Consider the following 21,018-nt stretch of genomic DNA (forward strand, 5'->3'; position numbering starts at 1 on the left):
AAAATGTATGTCAAAAAGAGCCACGCCCTCAAAGGGGCGGAGAAAAAAATTTGTTGCACTAATGTAAAAACAACATAATCCATATCAAAAACCGTTTATATATATATATATATATATATATATATATATATATATAAAGAAAATTCCATCATAAATGCACAAATAAATAAATAAATAATGATAATTCATTCAAATCCATGAAATATTGCACATTCATTTATATTTAGACAGATGAATACAGGTGTAGGAACAAAAAGGCAATGCAGGATTGATAAATGGGTCAATCCATGTCTCACCTCTACATGCCTGAAGTAGATGGGGGGTCCAAAAACCACACACTAGGACACCTCTAAATACTTAAAGGGGTTGTAAAGGTTTGTTTTTTATTTTCTAAATCGGTTCCTTTAAGCTAGTGCATTGTTGGTTCACTTACCTTTTCCTTCCATTTCCCTTCTAAATGTTTTCTTTCTTTGTCTGAATTTCTCACTTCCTGTTTCTCCTCAGTAAGCTTTCCACCTTCATCCGAGCGGTGGAAAGTCATTTAGAACAGCTTACTGAACACCTTACTGAGGAGGAACAGAAAGTGAGAAATTCAGAAAAAGAAAACAAAGAAAAAAACACATTTAGAAGGGAAATGGAAGGAAAAGGTAGGTGAACCAACAATGCACTAGCTTAAAGTTACCTATTTAGAAAATAAAAAACAAACCTTTACAACCCCTTTAGGTGTTTAGACCGCCCCCAAGAGGAGGAGAGAAGATTCTTTTTAAACAAGGGGCCGGATTCAGATAGGAGATACGACGGTGTATCTCCGGGTACGCCGTCGTATCTCTGAGTGCGGGACGTCGTATCTATGCGACTGATTCAGAGAATCAGTTACGCATAGATTTTCCTAAGATCCGACCGGCGTAAGTGTCTTACACTGTCGTATCTTAGGCTGCATATTAACGATGGCCGCTAGGTGGCGCTTCCGTATAGTTATGCGATGAATATGCTAATTAGGTAGATACGCCGATTCAGAAACGTACGTCCGGCCAGCGCATTTTTTTACGTCGTTTACGTTAGGCTTTTTTCGGCGTAAAGTTACCCCTGCTATATGAGGCGTAGCTAATGTTAAGTATGGACGTCGTTCCCGCGCCGAGTTTTAAAAAATGTACGTCGTTTGCGTAAGTCGTTAGCGAATAGGGCTGTACGTAAGTTACGCTCACGTCTAAAGCAATGACGACATGCGCCGTTCGTAAAAAACGTCAAATACGTGGGGGTCAGAGTGTATTTACATTAAACACGCCCACATCATCCCCATTTGAATTAGGCGGGCTTACGCCGACACACATACGTTACGCCGCCGTAACTAAGGGCGCAAGTTCTTTCTGCATACGGAACTTGCGCCCTAAGTTACGGCGGCGTACCGTATGTGAGCGACGTTACGTTTGCAGATACTGCAATGTATCTGAATCTGGCCCAAAGTGTTTATTTGCTACATGTAGCCCCTTAGGATATCTGTTCAGACAAAACGCGTAAATTGGAGCTTTGGGATTTTTTGTTTGGGTTCTCTGTTCTGCACCCTTACTCCAAGAACAACCTCTCCAATGCATCTGGTTGAATAAAAGTCACTTCAACCCCTTATAAGAACACAAGTATAGATATCTTTAACTTGGCTGTGTTTTAATCTCAGGAGAAAGACACAAATGAAAAAATGATTAGAATAGAGTTATGTACCACTAGACTGGTGCCAAGCCATAAATCAGCAAAGTCAACAATAAGCAGTGCATGTAAACATTCTTTGCAGTGTGGGTAAGAATATTTTATTTTTGGTGTGACATCCCTGAGAGATACTGGGCAAAGTATCTGGGCAAAGGTCTTTGTGTAGCAACTCCAAAGGGGCAATCTTTAGTCCTTACTCTCTAGCGTTGGGGCCCAGTTGTAACATTGGTGCACTTGAGAACAATCCCGGTCAAACATCAGCAGTGGTCTCTCTGGGTCAGATGTCCGCTCACTTCTGAGTTGCCTGGGGTGACTCCTGTCCTCAGCACAGCATATCCTGGTAGTCGCTTAGTCCCTCAGCATGCAGGTCACGCTCAGAACTCCCCAGATGTAGGCACAGAGCACAGTAGCAGGTCCTATGCTCCCTCATCACACACTGCTCTATCCCTAGACCTCCAGTGAGTTGCCCGGAAAAAGTCCTCAGAAACGGATCACAGCACAGTGATTGGACACAAGAGGCGGTATTTATGATTTCTCCAATCACAAGCAGGGGGCGGGGATTGTGCTCCTCCAGGCATTCCCGGCCAGGACAAGTACTGTCAGTGAGTGAAGTCGTGATGTGACGGCCTTTTTTGGGGGCATCAGATTGGCCCGGGGGGGGGGGGGGTGGCTGTGTCAGTTTCATTCCGGGACACTGTATTGTCCTGGAATGAATGTGCACGGGACAGACCTGCAATCCGGGACACGTGGTCACCCTACTCAACGGGATATGGTGGCTAATCAGTGTATATTGCATGCAAATATAATTTTGTCAGAAGATTTTTGTTGAAATGATTAGTATAGTAACCGGGCGTCTTGAACTATTTCTTACAATAATTAGGGTTCACATTTTCTCATTCCAAATCGAGAAGGAATATAAGCCTAGGAGACACGTGATCTAGGGCGCATGTTGTAAACCCCTGGATTGATTTATTATTGTCGGACAAATTTTATGACTTCTAGTGGTTTACTGTCAGCCAGCAGTACTGTACAGTACAACGTGTCTTACCTAACCTGTTCTGTAATATTTACAACCGGCTTGTACTTTGCTTGGTTTTAGTACACACCCAAAATCATGGATACCAGTCTCCCTTAATAGCACTTAGATGGGATCAGACTTACTTCCCAGTGGGGAATGCTGCACATCCTATTGTACTGTAGATTTCATCCTCTACTCAAGGAAAACTCTAGACAGATGTAAAATCTTTAATGAATAAAGTGGTGGGCTTATCAAAAATAGTATATTTAGTCATACATGCAACAAGGGTATATACCTGAATGTATTTTATTATCAAACTCCTATACAGCAGCACTTAGCCTGGGAAAGGGAAAGTGAGTACTAGGGGTCAGTATGGCTCTGCTGTGGTGCACAACATGCTGACCGGAGGAGAGTGTGCTGCTGCTCCATCAGTGTCCAATCACAGCTCCCAACTGTCCCTGATTTTGAGGGACTGTCCCTGATTTGGAACAATGTCCCTCTGTCCCTCATTGCTGCTCATGTGTCCCTCATTTTGCTCTGATCTATATAGCTGTATAAAAAAACTCAGGGCCAGATTCACAGCCAAATACGTTGCGCCGCGGCGGCGTAACGTATCTGATTTACGTTACACCGCCGCAAGTTTACAGCGTAAGTGCCTGATTCACAAAGCTCTTACCTGTAAACTTGCGGCGGTGTAACGTAAATCCGCTCGGCGCAACCCCGCCTAATTCAAATGGGGTGGGCACCATTTAAATTAGGCGCGTTCCCGCGCCGAACGTACTGCGCATGCTCCGTCGGGAAAATTACCCAACGTGCATTGCGCTAAATGACGTCGCACGGACGTCATTTGTTTAGACGTTAACTTAAATGGCGTCCAGCGTCATTCACGAACGACTTACGCAAATGATGTGAATTTTCAAATTTCGATGCGGGAACGACGGCCATACTTAACATGGGTTAGTCCACCTAGAGGGCATCCCTAGTTTTACGCGGCGTATCTCGACGGAAACGACGTAAAGTTAGAGCGACGGGTAACGCGGACGTTCGTGAATAACCGTAACTAGTGATTTGCATATTCTACGCCGACCGCAATGGAATCGCCACCTATCGGCCTAGAATTGCATCCTAAGATCCGACGGTGTAATTCAATTACACCTGTCGGATCTTAGGGCTATCTATGCGGAACTGATTCTATGAATCAGCCGCATAGATACGACAAGCGTATCTCAGAGATACGACGGCGTATCAGGAGATACGCCATCGTATCTCTGCTGTGAATCTGGCCCTCACTTTTTATCCATCAAAAGGTGTTTTCCAGTGCTAAACCTTTCATTCAATTTCTAAATTGCTGCATTTGTAAATTCCAAATCCCAATATAAAAGTGGTAAAAAAAGCACATGTGGGTTTACCCAATCTTGTTTTTTTGTACAATTCTCCTTTAAGGGGGTGTGTCAATGGGTGTGTCCTATGCCTGCATACTTTTGCCGATAGGTGTCCCTCATTCCCATCTCAAAAAGTTGGGAGGTATGCGATCAGGAGGTTGGGGGTGGAAGTTGATGACCCGGTCCTGCTGTTTGACAGCAGTGTCTGGATCATAGGACTGGCTACACAGAATTATAAATCCACACAAACACGAGAACCTCTTGCGATTGGGAATGGATACATACAATGTACAGATGCACTTCGTCTTGCTGCCCTCTTAAGATTGGGGAAGTCTGGAACAACTGAAACCACAAAAAGACAGACCTAATGCATTATCCCGAAACCATTGCTTTATTAACCCTTTCATGCCTACGCCTATGTATGACATTTGGTGTTTACAAGTTAAAATCCATATTTTTTACTAGAAAATTACTTAGAACCCCCAAATACTATATATATTTTTTTAGCAGAGAATCTAGAGAATAAAATGGCGCTTTTTGCAATATTTTATGTCATACGGTATTTGTGCGGCGGTGTTTTAAACACAACTTCTTGAGAAAAATTTACTTTCATGAATTTTAAAAAAATGAAAAAGTAAAATTAGCCCATTTTTTTTGCATAATGTGAAAGATGATATTACGCCGAGTAAATAGATACCAAGCATGTCACGCTTTATAATTGCACGCACTCGTGGAATTGCGACAAACTACGGTACCTAAAAATCTCCATAGGCGACACTTTAAACTTTTTTTACGGTTACCAGGTTAGAGTTACAGAGTAGGTCTAGTGCTAGAATTATTGCTCTCGCTCTGACGATCGCGGCGATACCTCACATGTGTGATTTGAACACCGTTTTCATATGCGGCGTTTTCTTTGCTGCGCAAGCTCGCGGGGAGGGGGGCGCTTTAAAAAAAATTTTTTTTTGTTTTCTTATTTATTTTATTATTTTTTATAATATTAAATTGTGTTTTTTTTTCATTTTGATCACTTTTATTGCTGTCACAAGGAATGTAAACATCCCTTGTGACAGTAATAGGTGGTGACAGGTACTTTATGGAGGGATCGGGGGTCTAAAAGACCCCCGAGCCCTCCTTTGCACTTCAAAGTATTCAGATCGACGAAAACGGCGATTCTGAATACTGTGTACTTTTTTTAAATCCGGCGCCATTGACAGCCGAGAAACCCGGAAGTGACGTCATGACGCCGCTTCCGTGGTTTCAATGCGGAGACTGAATCAAAGCCGTTTACGGCTTAGTGTCAGTCTCCGCCTGGACACAGAAGGCGCCGGATGGAGGATCGGGTCTCCCGGTGGGACGGGAGGCCCGGTCAGAGCGGCGAAAGGCGGCGGGAGGGGGGGGATGTCCCCTCCCGCTCCTCCGGCATAACAACCGAGCGGCTTTTAGCCGCATCGGTTGTTATGTTTGGATAGCCGATCGCCGGCTCTAAACAACAGTACCGGGATGATGCCTGCGGCTGCAGGCATCATCCCGGTATAACCCCCGAAAGCCGAGGACGCATATATGCGTTGCGTCGGCGTGAAAGGGTTAATGTCAAAACTGTATTATATACTCACAAGATGACAAATGTACCAAGCGCCTCGCATGGCACAGCAACATTGAATCCACATTGCACCATATCATGTAGTAGGAGAAACGGAAGCTCTAATATCCAACGCATTTCGAGGACTAGCCTCTTCCTCAGAGCCAAAACTTTTTGTCATCTTGTGAGTATAATACTTACCGTTCTCACATTAACCTCCTCCCGTCAGGCACTATAGCCAAATGATGGCCAAATTGCTGGGAGGCTGTCGTATGACGTCCTCCCATGCATGAGCTGCCTGTACGCCCCCTGTGTGGTGCGCGTGGCACGCTCTGTGATCAGCCGAGTCTATGAGTCTATGAGACTCGGCTGATCACAGATCAGAGTAAGAGACCGATCCCAGACCCTTACCACATGATCAGCTATCAGCCAATGACAGCTGATCACGTGATGTAAACAGAAGATCGATAATCTTTTTTATTTCCTCACGCTGTGTCAGATCAGATCACAGATCACTGGCTTCAATCAGAGGGACATCAGTCCCTCACACAAAAAGCCACGGCTGCCTCATCTGTACCTACCAGTGCCACCTATCCTTACCCACCAGTGCCACCTACCAGTGCCCACAGTGCCACCTACCTTTGCTCAACAGTACCACCTATCAATGCCCACCAGTGCTGCCAATCAAAAGAAAGAAAGGGTTGGGACTTTAAATGAGATGTGTGTTGATGCAAAACAGTATGTATAAGTAAATACATAAAGTAGTATAGCGTAATAACCAGGCCCAAACTTACCAACCAAATTGCAAGCCAAATTCAACTGTCTAACTTAGTATGTTAAAAGCAGAGGATTGGTTGCAGTCATTTGCAAATATATGGATAAGCCACAGGCCGCTTACAAGGCTTTCTGCATTCCTGTGGTCCTAACTAAACTTTTCTAGTTTCCTCAGTAGAGGCATACAAGTGCTAATGCGTAGATGGAGAGCAGTGCTTCCAATCAATGCCCATCATCAGTGCCACTGATCAGTGCTGCCTATCAGTGTCACCTACAAGTGCCTACCAGTGCCCATCAGTGCCACCAATCAGTGTCCATCAGTGCCACCTATCAGTGCTGCCTATCAGTGCCACCAATCAGTGATCATGGGTGTCCATCAGTGCCACCTATCAGTGCTGCATATCAATGCCACCTATCAGTCCCCTTCAGTGCCACCCATTAGGGCCAACCATCAGTGCCACCTCTCAGTGCCACCTGTGAGTACCACCTATCAGTGCTCATCAGTGATGCCTTATCAGTGACCATCAGTGCAGCCAATCAGTAGCCATCATAGTCAGTCAGTCAGTTTAACCAATACAAGAGAAAAAAGAAATCATACAATCCTATATACACAATCCTACACCCACAGTTGATCCAGAGGAAGGGGAAAAACTCCAACAAAGCATGATCCAATTTGGTCCAGCAGGGGAAAAACTTCCTTCCTGATCCTCCGAGAGGCAAACTGATTTTCCCTGGATCAACTTTACGTATAAATGTTATAGTATCCAGTTATATTATATATCTTCTTAGGAAAGAATTCAGGTCTTTTTTAAAGCATATAGGGCCTAATCCTCAAAAACCCGGCGCAACGTAACTTTTTCCATTTAAGTTACACCGCCGCAAAATCTCTAACTAAGTGCCCGATCCTCAAAGCACTTACCTAGAAATTTTGAGCGGTGTAACTTAAATCCGGCCGGCGCAAGGCGTTCCTCTTCTCCAGGGGGCGATTCCCATTTAAATGAGGCGCGCTCCCGCGCCGGCCGTACTGAGCATGCTCGTGACGTCATTTTCCCGACGTGCATAGCGCGAAATTACGTTACGTCGGGCTTTGTGGATTGCGACGGGACAATAAAGTTGCGTCAGGTAAAAAAAAAAGATACGGCGCCAAAAAAAAAAATTTACATTTAAAAAAAATTGCGTCGCTAGCAAGAAAGGTCTGTTTTTACAAGGTGTAAACAGTTTACACTTTGTAAAAGCAGCCCTAATTTTGCGTTTGCAAAATAAAACTTACGGAGAAATAACGAAGCTGAAAAGCTTCGTGGATCTCCGTAAGTCCTAATTTGCATACCGGAGGCGGCATTTCGACGCGAAATGCCCCCAGCGGCGGATGGGGTACTGCATCCTAAGATCCGGCAGTGTAATTCAATTACACATGTCGGATCTTCGTCCTAACTATGGGAAACTGATTCTGTGGATCAGTTCCATAGTTAGGACCAGGGATACGACGGAGTAACAGCAGTTACTCCGTCGTATCTCTTTTGAGGATTTGGCCCTCAGGATCTATCATCACTACACTAATGCCTCAAGTTGAATCACAAACCACTTTCTCCTACCCCTTTGGGACCTCTCTGGAGATATCTCTGCATCTGATTTGCCACCTCTGTCCTCCTACCTTGGCCAGTACGATGAAGTCAAGAATCTACCCACCACCATGCCCCTTTAGACATTTCCTCATGTCATTACGATGGTAAGCCCATTGGCTATACAGTAGATCGCGCGTGAAAAACAGCCGATGGAAACTTTAAATGCTCGCGCTGGTCTGGATTCTACCAATATCTTAAAGTGACTCTTTAAGACACTTTCTCATATCACTATGAACCTTTAACCACTTGCCTACTGGGCACTTTCACCTGCTTCCTGCCCAGGCTAATTTTCAGCTTTCAGTGCTGTCACACTTTAAATGCAACACTGTACCCAAGGAAATGTGTATTATTTCTTTAGACTGATATCGTTTTCTTTTGGTGGTATTTTTATTCGCCACTGTGTTTTTGTTTTGGGCTTTTTTTTTAAAGTGTTTCTTAGATTCTGTTATACAATTTTGTAAATAAGTAATTTTTCTCTTTCATTGATGTGTGCTGATAAGGCTGCAGTGAAGGGCACTGATAGCCAGCACTGGTGGGCACTGACAGGCTGCACTAATGGCAACTGATGGGTACTGATGGGCACTAATGAGGCTGCTGCACTGATCTTTCACACTGATGGGCACTGATAGGTGGCAATGATGGGCATTGATAGGGAGCACTGATATGTGGCACTGATGGACACTGATAGGCAGCACAGATAGGCACCGATAGGCGGCACTAATGGGCACTGATAAACAGCAGCACAGATAGGCACCGATAGGCGGCACTAATGGGCACTGATAGGCAGCACAGATAGGCACCGATAGGCGGCACTGAGTGATGGGCACTGATAGGCAGCAATTAAAGGCTGCACTGACAGACAGCACTGGTGGGCACTGATTGGCAGCACTGATGGGAACTGTTGGGGCTGCACTGATCATCAGGACAGTTACGATTATCAGTGTAGATGTCCACTGTGAGGGATGCCGCTTGCCACCTCTCCTCTCCTCACGCGTTGTCAGCGTGAGGAGAGGACTGCCAATAACTGTCAATCCTGTTTATAGTGATCAGCTGTAGACACAGCTGGTCACACGGTAAAGGGCCGCTGTGATTGGCTCTTTTCCCCCGATCTGTGATCAGCTGTTTCCGAAGGAATAGTGCCCACACTGCATGGGTTAACTGCTCATTTTCATCTAGGGCAGTGGTCTCCAAACTGTGGCCCTTTCCTTGCATTTATCCAGCCCTTTGGGCACTATTCCTTCCACTGATATGAACAGTGGGGCACTATTCCTTCCACTGACATCAACAATGGGGCACTATTACTCCCACTGACACCAATGATGGGACACTTTATATGCCCACTGCCACCAATGATGGGGGACAATTCTTCCCACTGACACCAACGAAGGGGAAATATTCCTCTCACTGACACCAATGATGGGGCACTATTCCTCCCATGGACACCAACGATGGGGCACTACTCCTCCCATGGTCAACAACAACGGGGCACTATTCCTCCCATGGTCACCAACGATAGGGGCACTATTCCTCTCATGGACACCAATGAGGGGGCACTTTTTCTCCCACAGACTCCAATAATGGGGCACTATTCCTCAAACTGATACCAATGATTAGACATTCATACTGATGCCAGGGCATTTTCTACTCCCGCTGGTCACAGTTCAGCCCCTTTTAATGTCTGAAGGATAGTAAATTGGCCCTTTGTTTAGAAAGTTTGGAGACCCCCTCATCTAGGGGAATGCAAAGCAGAGATATACTTACCTAATCCGCCGATCCTCCTGAGAGCAAGACCGGTCCCCGCCACTCCTGCCCCCTGCATGCTAGCGATCTTGTAAATAGACTGTTCCTGATGTTATTAGTGCGCCCAGAGCTGGTCAATGGGTGTGATGATGTCAGGAACAGGCCATTCACAAGACCACTAGTGGCTGGGGATTTTACCACCCTTCCTATGCTGGTGCCCTAATACTTTCAAATGTTTTTATGAAGCAAGTGTTATCGAGCTTCATAAAAACAAGATTTTTTTTTTTTTTTTTTTTATGGGGGCCCACACACAATGTTTTTGTTTTTTTCTTTTAAAGTGTATTTTGTGCGTGTACTCGAGAGAGGAGCCGGACTGCAGGAGTTGGGAGTAGGCAGGCCTCCCCCAGAGGCAATCTGCCACCTTTCTCCATGCCCCGGGTGGCAATGGCGGGTGTGTGAGGGGGTCCTCCCACACAGCCCGCCCTACCTGCTCCGCTTTGAAGCCCAACGGGGCAGAGGGACTCCCTATAAGGGAGTGAGAGGATTTGCCCGCTCAACCAGCCCCGTTAGTCCTTCGCCTCTCTTTTTTTAGAGACCGCGTGGTCAAAGTGCGTGCATGTTAACCCAATTTCGAGTGCGTGTAAGTGTGGTGGTTTTTGTGGGAGGGGGGTGGGCATACTAAGCGCAGGCTTACCTCGCATAGCACACCCACCGGGAGCCGGGCTGAGACCACCAAACTCAATTCACATGTAGCCGAGACCGGGATCCAAACCCCTAGCTGCAGAGGTGAATGGCTTGTCAGGGCAGTGCCAATCGCGTTTAGCCACCGCAGCACCCCGAGCCTACAAGATTCTAACACCCCTAATATCCTAAATGTAAAAAGAAAAAACTATATTTTATGAAGGAGCATCATATCATTGAAAAATTAAAGACACCCCAAGACCCTTTTGCTACAGACATGCAGAGATACAATATAGGAACTAGTTGACTGGCTGGGATGCGTAGCCTGTGGTTTCAATACTCTGTGATCTGGACAAGGCAGCCGCCCCGCCGGGAATTTTCCCGGTATCCCGGTGTGCCAGTCCGGCCCTGTGGACAAGTATGCATATCAGGTAAGTCAGAGTATAGTCCGAAGTCCTTATCTGCTCTGTGTTAATGACTTAAGGTTAATATTGAAGAGGATTAAATATAAAGCAGCTGACAGAAGGTTTGTCATTTTGTTGAGCCGTAGTTTTGTTGCCTTTTGGTTTTTCACTTTTTATGAGACCTCTCACAGTTGTACCCTTGCACTTACGTATGGTACTGCTCTGGCATCCAAGGCCCAGATTCACAGAGTGTGGGCGCACATTACGCCGCCGTAGCGCAAACGCCGTACGCCGCGCCAACGTAGCGTGGAGAGGCAAGCATTGCATTCAGCAAGCTATTGCTCCCAACGCTGCGTCAGCGTGGCGTAGGTTTCGAGGGCGCAGGCCGGCGTTGGTGGAAGTGGGCGTGACCCATGCAAATGAGGCGTGACCCCATGCAAATGATGAACCGAGCGCCAGAAAGATACATATCACGAAACTGCGCATGCGCCGCGACATGGACGCATCCCCCTGCGTCTGCTCACAACTGCCTAAACTACGCCGGATCACTGCGTACGGCGTGAACGTAACCTACGCCCAGCCAGACACACGTCCAACATAAAATACGCCGGCTTGTGTTCCCTGGTGCAGACCTTTGCATGTCTGCTGCTGGGTTGCACCTCCTTTATGGGGAATAACTTTACACCGGACGTACAACTTACGCGCACCTCGCGCAGCCTGCGTCGGGCACACGCAGGTTCGTGAATCGCTGTATTTCCCTCATTTGCCTGTTAAAATGGCTAATCAATGGGAGCGGCACCATGCTCCCAGCCTAAATGTATGCCCACCCTACGCTGGCGTAAGCAAGATACGTCGGCGGGGTGTAGCCTGTTTTTAGGCGCATATTATTTTGGGGGTCTGGCGCACAGATACGACGGCGCACATTTGCACTTACATCGGCATAACTTGTTATACGTCGGCGTAAGTGCTTTGTGAATCAGGGCCCAAGTCTTTCTGTACATTGGCCATTGGCTGCCTGAGAAGTACGAAAAGAGGCAATCTGATATTGAAACCACTGTCCATTTTTTATTGGTAAAATAGTAGAGCCACACTAATGGATTGGAGTCCAAAAGTTTATATTTCATCATAAAAGTCCAGGACAGCAAGTCCCCGAAACATGTTGGGATCTTTATCTTAGACTTTTATGATGGCATTAACATTTTCCGACTTCAACTGTGTGCAACATCTGTGTTCCCTTACCTCCTAGATTTCGTCTGAAGTGTAAGGCCTCGTACACACGAGTTTCTCGGCAAAAACCAGCAAGAAACTTGCTGGGAGATATTTTTTTGCCGAAGAAACCGGTCGTGTGTACATTTTCGTCGAGGAAACTGTAGAGAAACTCGACGAGCCAAAAAGAGAGCATGTTCTCTATTTCCTTGACAGGAATGGAGAAAATTGGCTTGTCGAATTCCTCGACAGCCTGACAAGGAACTCGACGAGCAAAACGATGTGTTTCGCCCGTCGAGTTCCTCGGTCGTGTGTACGAGGCTTCATGTGTGGCTCTTTCAGGTATGAGAGCTGCCTAACCAGAGCACTCTACTTCATAGATTATACCTTGTATTGGATAAATCTGTCTTGGGATCCAATTGGGTTGATTTACTAAAGGGCTGTTCACTTTCAAGGGAATTTGCCTCAGAGCTTATTTAATGTGGCGACGTTTCGCTTTGCAAAGAATACCAAATCACATACTACAACAATTTTTTTTTGGCATTCATTAAGCTCTGGTGCAAATTCAATTGCAAATTGCAAAGTCAACTGCCTATTTGCCTTTAGTAAATCAACCCTTTTGTCTTCCAAATACACCATTCAAGTTTATCAGTGTTGTCTGTTGTCTCTTATTTCCATTCTTTTGTCAACAGGGCAGAGAATAAAATAAATTTCTCTAACAACCATAGCATTTGTTTTCTTTGTTTAGACTGGCCATAGATGGTTTGAGTCTCAGACAGTTCAGCAGGCACAGGCCAAGATTCAAACCATGTATGGGCAGGCTGAATGTATCCAAGTTGATTGATCAATGAGCTTGGGTACAACCAGCCTGTCGTATTTTACATCCGATGATTGTAAGTGGCTGTTATAGCCGTCCTGCCGGGAGAACACAATAGCTCGGCGGGAATGATTCCCCTGTCAACACTGGCCCGGATTCAGATACAATAGTGTATCTTTCGGCGGGCGTAACGTATCTCAGATACGTTACGCCGCCGTAAATTAGGGCGCAAGTTCCGTATTCAGAAAGAACTTGCGCCCTAAGTTAAGGTGGCGTAATGTATCTGGTCCGGCGTAAGCCCGCAGAATTCAAATGTGGATGATGTGGGAGTGTTTTATTTAAATTAATTGTGACCCCACGTATTTGACGTTTTTTACGAACGGCGCATGCGCCGTTCGTGAAAGAATCCCAGTACGCATGCTCGAAATTACGCCACAAATCGTCATTGCTTTAGACGTGAACGTAACTTACGTACAGCCCTATTCGCAAACGACTTACGCAAACTACGTAATCAACGGAAAATTGGACGCTGGCCCAACGTCCATACTTAACATAGCATACCCCTCATATAGCAGGGGTAAATTTACGCCGGAAAAAGCCGAACGTAAACGACGTAAAAAAATTCGCCGGGCAGACGTAGGTTTCTGAATCGGCGTATCTACCTAATTTGCATATTCCTCGCGTAAGTCTACGGAAGCACCACCTAGCGGCCAGCGTAAATATGCAGCCTAAGATACGACGGTGTAAGACACTTACGCCGGTCGGATCTTAGGGAAATCTATGCGTAACTGATTCTATGAATCAGTCGCATAGATACGACCCCGCATAAATCCGGAGATACGCCGTCGTAACTGCTATCTGAATCCAGCCCACTGTCTGTGTTGATGGGGGAATCAAATTAATTTCTTTCCTGCAACCCCATGGCTGGCCTTGGGCCTCGTACACATGACCGAGAAACTCGTCGTAAAAGAAACATTGTTTTCCTCGACAAGTTCCTTGTCAGGCTTGTCGAGAATCTTGACAAGCTTTCTTTGCGTACACACTGTCAAGACAAAATCTCGTTGTTCTCAAACGCGGTGACGTACAACACGTACGACGGCACTATAAAGGGAAAGTTTGATTCCACTGGCGCCACCCTTGGGGCTGCTTTTGCTAATCTCATGTTACTGCGTGTTAGGTAAAAGTTTTGGAAGAGACGATTCGCACTTTTCAGTCTGTTACAGCGTGACGAATGTGCTATCTCCATTACAAACGCTACTTTTACCGAAGGTGCGCTCCCGTCTCATACTTTATTCTGAGCATGCGCGGGTTTCTTAGCATACACACGAACGTGTTTCTCATCGTAAACCAGCCCGACGAGAAACACGACGAGGAAATTGAGACTCCCGTCGAGGAAAAAGAGAACTTGTTCTCTTTTATCCTCGTCGAGTTCCTCGACAGTTTCCTCGATGAAAAACGTACACACGACCGGTTTCCTCTGCAAAAAAGCTCTGCCACCAAGTTTCTTGATGGATTCTGTCGAGGAAAACGGTTGTGTGTACGAGGCCTTAGAGTAGGGAAGGGTTTGTCAGGTTTTTCTTGCTGTCTAGGTACTGTTGGGAGATTTCTCTTTACGTCCTGTATTGTTACCAAGACAAGGAGTGAGAAGAAATCTACCCAACAGGGACCCAGGCAGCAGGGAAAGCCTGATAGAGGTTCTAACTCTTTCCCACTCTATACAAATCTAAAAAAAAAATTTGAGTCAAGATAGACTTAACTGGTTGGTGGTTGAAGGGCATTTAATAATGCAATATCTATTGTGAATTTGTCAATATTCTGGAGTAAGCCATACATTCAAAGTACAAATCTTCTAGACCCAAATACTTAGGCCCCGTACACACGAGGAGATTCCTCCTCCGGATTTGGATCCGATGGCTTGTACTCACCATCGGATCAAAATCCGCGCGGAATTCATCTGCGGTGACGTGTCATGCCGTCGCCGCGATGATGACGCGGCGACGTGCGCGACGCTGGAAGGTAAGTACTTCCACGCATGCGTCGAATCATTACGACTCATGCGAGGGAGGGGAGCGGACGGATTGATCCGGTGAGACTGTACAGACCACCGGATCAATCCGCTGGTCCCGATTCAAGCGGATAGATTTCTTAGCATGCTAAGAAATTTCTATCCGCTTGAAATGGTCCGGCCCGAGGAATCTCCGCGGATAAATATCTGCTAGGCCGTACAGACGACCGGATTTGTCCGCTGGAACTGATCCGCGGGTCAATTCCAGTGGATAGATCCGGTCGTGTGTACGAGGCCTTAGAGAGTTACCAGCGGTATTGAGCTGGGTAAACACAAAAGGGAGAAAGCTCCAAAAAAAATTGAGCTAGGAAGGATTACATTCAAAGATCATGGAGATTTGACATAGAGGTCTGGCAAGAACCTTGCTGGATTCCAAATCTCCAGGGCATATATATATATATATATATATATATATATATATATGTGTATGTGTGTGTGTGTGTGTGTGTGTATCTGCCTTCACACCCACGTGAACTTTAATGAAATCCCAGTCTAAGTCCGTAGGGTTCAATATTGAGTTGGCCCACCTTTGCAGCTATAACAGCTTCAACTCTTCTGGGAAGTATGTCCACAAGGTTTAGGAGTGTGTCTATGGGAATGATTTTTCCAGAAACGCATTTGTGAGGTCAGGCACTGATGTGGACAAGAAGGCCTGTCTCACTGTCTCCGCTCTAATTCATCCCAAAGGTGTTCTATCAGGTTGAGGTCAGGACTCAGTTCAGTCAAGTTCCTCCACCCAAAACTCACTCATCCATGTCTTTATGGACCTTCCTTTGTGCACTGGTCCAAACCATTTGGTAGAGGGGGGATTATGGTGTGGGGTCTTTTCTTTCAGGGGTTGGGTTTGACCCCTTAGTTCCAGTGAAGGGAACTCTTAAGGCGTTAGCATACCAAGACATTTTTGACAACTTCGTGTTCCCAACTTTGTGGAAACAATTTGGGGGTGGCCCCTCCTGTTCCAACATGACTGCACACCAGTACATAAAGCAAGGTCATTAATGTGCGTGTAAAGGCAGGTGTCCCGATATACTTTTGGTAATATAGTGTGTGTATATATATATATATATATATATATATATATATATATACATACACACACACAATATCTCACAAGAGTGAGTACACCCCTCACATTTTTGTAAATATTTTTCTAGATCTTATTATGTAACAACACTGAAGAATAGACACTTTGCTACAATGTAAAGTAGTGAGTGTACAGCTTGTATAACAGTGTCAATTTGCTGCCCCCTCAAACTAACTTAACACACAATCATTAATGTCTAAACAGCTGGCAACAAAATTGAGTACACCCATTAGTGAAATGTCCAAATTGGGCCCAATTAGCCATTTTCCCTCCCCGGTGTCATGTGACTCATTAGTGTTAGAAGGTCTCAGGTGTTAAATTTGGTGTTATCGATTTCACTCTCTGGTCATACTGGTCACTGGATGTTCAACATGGCACCTCATGGCAAAGAACTCTCTAAAGAATATGAAAAAAAAGAATTGTTGTTTTACAAAAAGATGGCCTAGGCTATACGAAGATTGCCAAGACCCTGAAACTGAGCTGCAGCACGGTGGCCAAGACCATACAGCGGTTTAACAGCACAGGTTCCACTCAGAACAGGCCTCACCATGGTTGACCAAAGAAGTTGAGTGCCCGTGCTCAGCGTCATATCCAGAGGTTGTCTTTGGGAAATAGACGTATGAGTGCTGCCAGCATTGCAGCAGAGGTTGAAAGGGTGGCGTATCAGCCTGTCAGTGCTCAGACCATACGCATTGTTTGCATGGCTGTCGTCCCAGAAGGGAACCATGAATGCCAACATGTACTGTGACATACTGAAGCAGAGCATGATCCCCTCCCTTCAGAGACTGGGCCGCAGGGCAGTATTCCAACATAACTCCAAACACACCTCCAAGACGACCACTGCCTTGCTAAAGAAGCTGAGGGTAAAGGTGATGGACTGGCCAAGCATGTCTCCAGACCTAAACCCTATTGAGCATCTGTGGGGTATCCTCAAATGGAAGGTGGAGGAGCGCAAGGTCTCTAACATCCACCAACTCGGTGATGTCATCATGGAGGAGGAGAAGAGGACTCCAGTGGCAACCTGTGAAGCTCTGGTGAACTCCATGCCCAAGAGGGTTAAGACAGTGCAGGAAAATAATGGTGGCCACACAAAATATTGACACTTTGGGCCCAATTTGGGCATTTTCACTTGGGGTGTACTCACTTTATTGCCAGCAGCTTAGACATTAATGGCTGTGTGTTGAGTTATTTTGAGGGGACAGCAAATTTATACTGTTATACAAGCTGTACACTCACTACTTATATTGTAGCAAAGTGTCATTTCTTCAGTGTTGTCACATGAAAAGAGATGGTAAAAGATTTAAAAAATGTGAGGGGTGTACTTACTTTTGTGAGATACTATATGCATATATATATATATATACTGTATATATATATATATATATATATGTGTGTTTATATAAAATGGGGTTACAAAAGTTCCCAGGGATGTTGAGCAACCTATTTAACCACTTGCTTACTGAGCACATATACCCCCTTTCTGCCCAGGCGAAATTTCAGATTTCGGCACTGTCACGCTTTAAATGAAAATTGCACGGTCGTGCGACGTGGCTCCCAAACAAAATTGACATCCTTTTTTTCCCACAAATAGAGCTTTCTTTTGGTGGTATTTGATCACCTCTGCGACAATTTTGAAAAAAGCACAATGGGCCAAATCCTCAAAAGAGATACGACGGAGTAACTGCTGTTACTCCGTCGTATCCCTGGTCCTAACTATGGAACTGATCCACAGAATCAGTTTCCCATAGTTAGGGAGAAGATCCGGCATTTGTAATTGAATTACACTGCCGGATCTTAGGATGCAGTACCGCATCCGCCGCTGGGGGCATTTCGCGTCGAAATGCCGTCTCGGGTATGCAAATTAGGACTTACGGAGATCCACGAAGCTTTTCAGCTTCGTTTTTTCTCCGCAAGTTTTATTTTGCAAACGCAAAATTAGGGCTAACTATGCGCCGTCGTATCTGTGCGCGGTGCCCACAGAAGTAGATACGCCTGAAAATAGGCTTCATCCGACCGACGTAACTTTCCTACGCCGGCGTATCGTGGGCGCATATTTACGCTGGCCGCCTCATTGCAAATATGCAAATGAGGGAGATACGTCGATTCACAAACGTAGTTGCGCAAGCAAAGGTATGGACCAGGGAACAGCCGTCATATTTTACGTCGTTTACGTAGTAGTTAGTGAATAGGGCTGGGCGTAGGTTACGTTCACGTCGTAGGCAGTGATCCGTCGTTTCTTAGGGAGTAGTTCCGACGTGATTCTGCGCATGCGCACTGGGTTGCGTCCACGGTACGGCGCATGCGCCGTACGTTATTCGTATCCTTATGACGCTCAGTCCATCATTTACATGGGGTCACGCCTCATTAGCATGGCTCACACCCACTTCCACCTACGCTGGCTTACGCCGAGGAAACCCAGCGTAGATTTGGGGGCGAGTGCTTTGTGAATCCAGTGCTTGCATCTGTGAGCTGCGTCGGCGTAGCGTATATTAGATACGCTACGCCCGCATTAATATGCGCCGATGTATGTGAATCCGGGCCATACTCTGTAGACAATACCAACAAATTAACCAAACAACACATTTTAAAATCTTTTGCTTCAGCAGCAAAAACACAATATTTTAATTTGCATTCACACAATAACATTCCTCAGATCCCCCTCCTCCTAATCTGAAAAATTATTCTCACCCCCTCACAATTCATAACATTTTCCAAAATATTACAAAAATAAGTTAGAACCTCCTGCGCAGTTTCTTTAAACATTGCGAGGACAAGTGGAGTAGCTCGGATCATAAAAGATTAACAAAATATTTTTTTTTTTAAAAAAGAAGATCGCTTCTTTCTTACATTTTTTTCATAAAAGTTATTTGTTTTGACAAAGCCCCACCCTTTCCCAAGAGCATCGTTATGGTAGAAAAAGTTGACGTTGGTTGAATTCATAACCAAGTTTACGGTTGGTCTTCTATGGTCTTTGGATTGGTGTAGCATGGTATTTAACTATACTACACGTCCTATATGTGCTACGTAGGATCTTGTAGATCTTCAACCAAAAGTTCTCTGAAGAAAATAATTGCTGATGACCAATAACTTTACAGCGAGGAGATATGTCCTGTGCTATTTGTTTTGACGAAATTACGGGCTTGATGATGATGCATCATTAATGATCTTGGAAAGAACCCGGTCTGGTTTGGTAACAGTGGAGAATTTGTTATTGCCTTGATATCCATAATTAGGCCATTCCATTTGAGGTCCATCAGGATGGCATTTTTGGGGGAGTCAAATTGGGTTTCTTGGGTGGATATTGATCCTTCAAATTTTATATACAAAAGTCCCATAACTGGTGCCTTATATTAATGCCACTTAAATATTAAGAGTCTTTTTGCTCAAATAAAGTCTATGCAATCCCTTCAACTAGGGCGATGTGGGCTTTTTTGTTTCCAATAACTCGTTCAAGTTATCTTAAGTCAATGTCACTTAATACACAGGATTAGGTGGCGGTTGGTGCAAGGCATCAGGAGGCTGTAGATGTGGTCCTGGTTGGTTCTGTTGGTTAAACCATTGATTATAGTTCTCAATATAGGTCGGGGACGAGCAGTGAGGAAGAGTTTGTTGCTGGGGAGTTCGGCTTCGGCTGTTTTCCCAGTTAGGTGGAGAGGACGGTGAATTGCAGGCCATGAAGTCGCTGTTATTAGGACTGTGTTCCAAACCTGGTCCTTCGCCGTTTTTATAAAGTTTTTTGAACTTGGATCTGCGATTCTGGAACCAGATTTTCACCTGAGAAACAAAAATAGAAAAGAACAGCTGTTAATGAGAGGAGCTTGACATGGTGTCGGTCTAATGATTCAATGTAATCATATTTTTACAAAATGCTTGCTCTTCTATACTACAACCAGGGCCGCCATCAGGGGGGTACAGGCAGTACACCTGTAAGTGGCCCGGTGGTCCCCAGGGGCCCGGATGGCATTCCCCTTTTTTTTTCCGGCAGCACCCAAAGCCCCCGCCGACTTCTAAGGCCTCGTACACACGACCGAGTTTCTCGGCAAAAACCAGCAAGAAACTTGCTGGGAGATATTTTTTTGCCGAGGAAACCGGTCGTGTGTACATTTTTGTCGAGGAAACTGTAGAGAAACTCGACGAGCCAATAAGAGAGCAAGTTCTCTATTTCCTTGACGGGAATGGAGAAAATTGGCTTGTCGAGTTTCTCGACGGCTTCACAAGGAACTCGGCGAGGAAAACGATGTGTTTCGCCCGTCGAGTTCCTCGGTCGTGTGTACGAGGCCTAAGGGTCTGGGTGGTCCCCAGGGCCCCGGATGGCATCCCCCATTTTTTTGTTCATCAGCACCCAAAGCCCCCCCCAACCTCTAAGTGGCCCGCTGGTCCCCATTGGCCCAGATGGCATCCCCTTTTTTTTATTTCATTTTTTTTCGTCAGCACCCTAAGCCCCCCTGACCTCTAAGGGGCCTCGGATGGCATCCCCCTTTTTTTGTTTGTCAGCACCCAAAGCCCCCCAACTTGTGACACGCCCCCCCCCCCCCGGTTCTCAACTTGCGTCACGCCCCCCCAGGTTCTCTGCTCCTGTGTAAGGGGACCCAAAATTCCTGATGGCGACCCTGACTACAACTGACTACATTCTAATTTCCGGCTACATTATTAGAGTGCCTCACATTTCAGAGCATGCCCAGCAACAGCACTAGCAGCTCCTTGGTATGGATAGCACAGCTTGCTTTCCCCGTCTTCAAAGTTAGGCAGAGTGTGAAATACTGGACACACGCTAACCTTCTGCCACAAGCAGGGCCGTCTTTAATGTTGATTGGACCCTGGGCAAAAATTTCTTGGGGCCCCCCATGCAATTTTGCTCTCCACCTGCTCTGAGACGTACAATAAATATCAGCTAGACTTAAAATCAGTTTACTGTATCAGATCAGGCAGTGATTGCGATTGGTTG

At 45.6% G+C, this 21,018-nt stretch overlaps 1 protein-coding gene across 1 annotated transcript in view; it reads right to left on the bottom strand.

Annotated features, from left to right (window-relative positions):
• Positions 1-18,655: 18,655 nt before the first annotated feature.
• The window catches only part of DLX3 (distal-less homeobox 3), a 29,279-nt gene continuing 26,916 nt past the window's right edge, over positions 18,656-21,018 (bottom strand). Inside the window, exon 3 of the mRNA XM_040331654.1 lies at positions 18,656-19,847. Within this exon, the coding sequence (XP_040187588.1) occupies positions 19,548-19,847 (300 nt within the window). The 3' untranslated portion in view covers positions 18,656-19,547. The remainder of the gene's footprint in view (positions 19,848-21,018) is intronic.

The sequence above is a fragment of the Rana temporaria genome, chromosome 12 (assembly GCF_905171775.1).
Source record: "Rana temporaria chromosome 12, aRanTem1.1, whole genome shotgun sequence".
Classification (NCBI taxonomy): domain Eukaryota; kingdom Metazoa; phylum Chordata; class Amphibia; order Anura; family Ranidae; genus Rana; species Rana temporaria.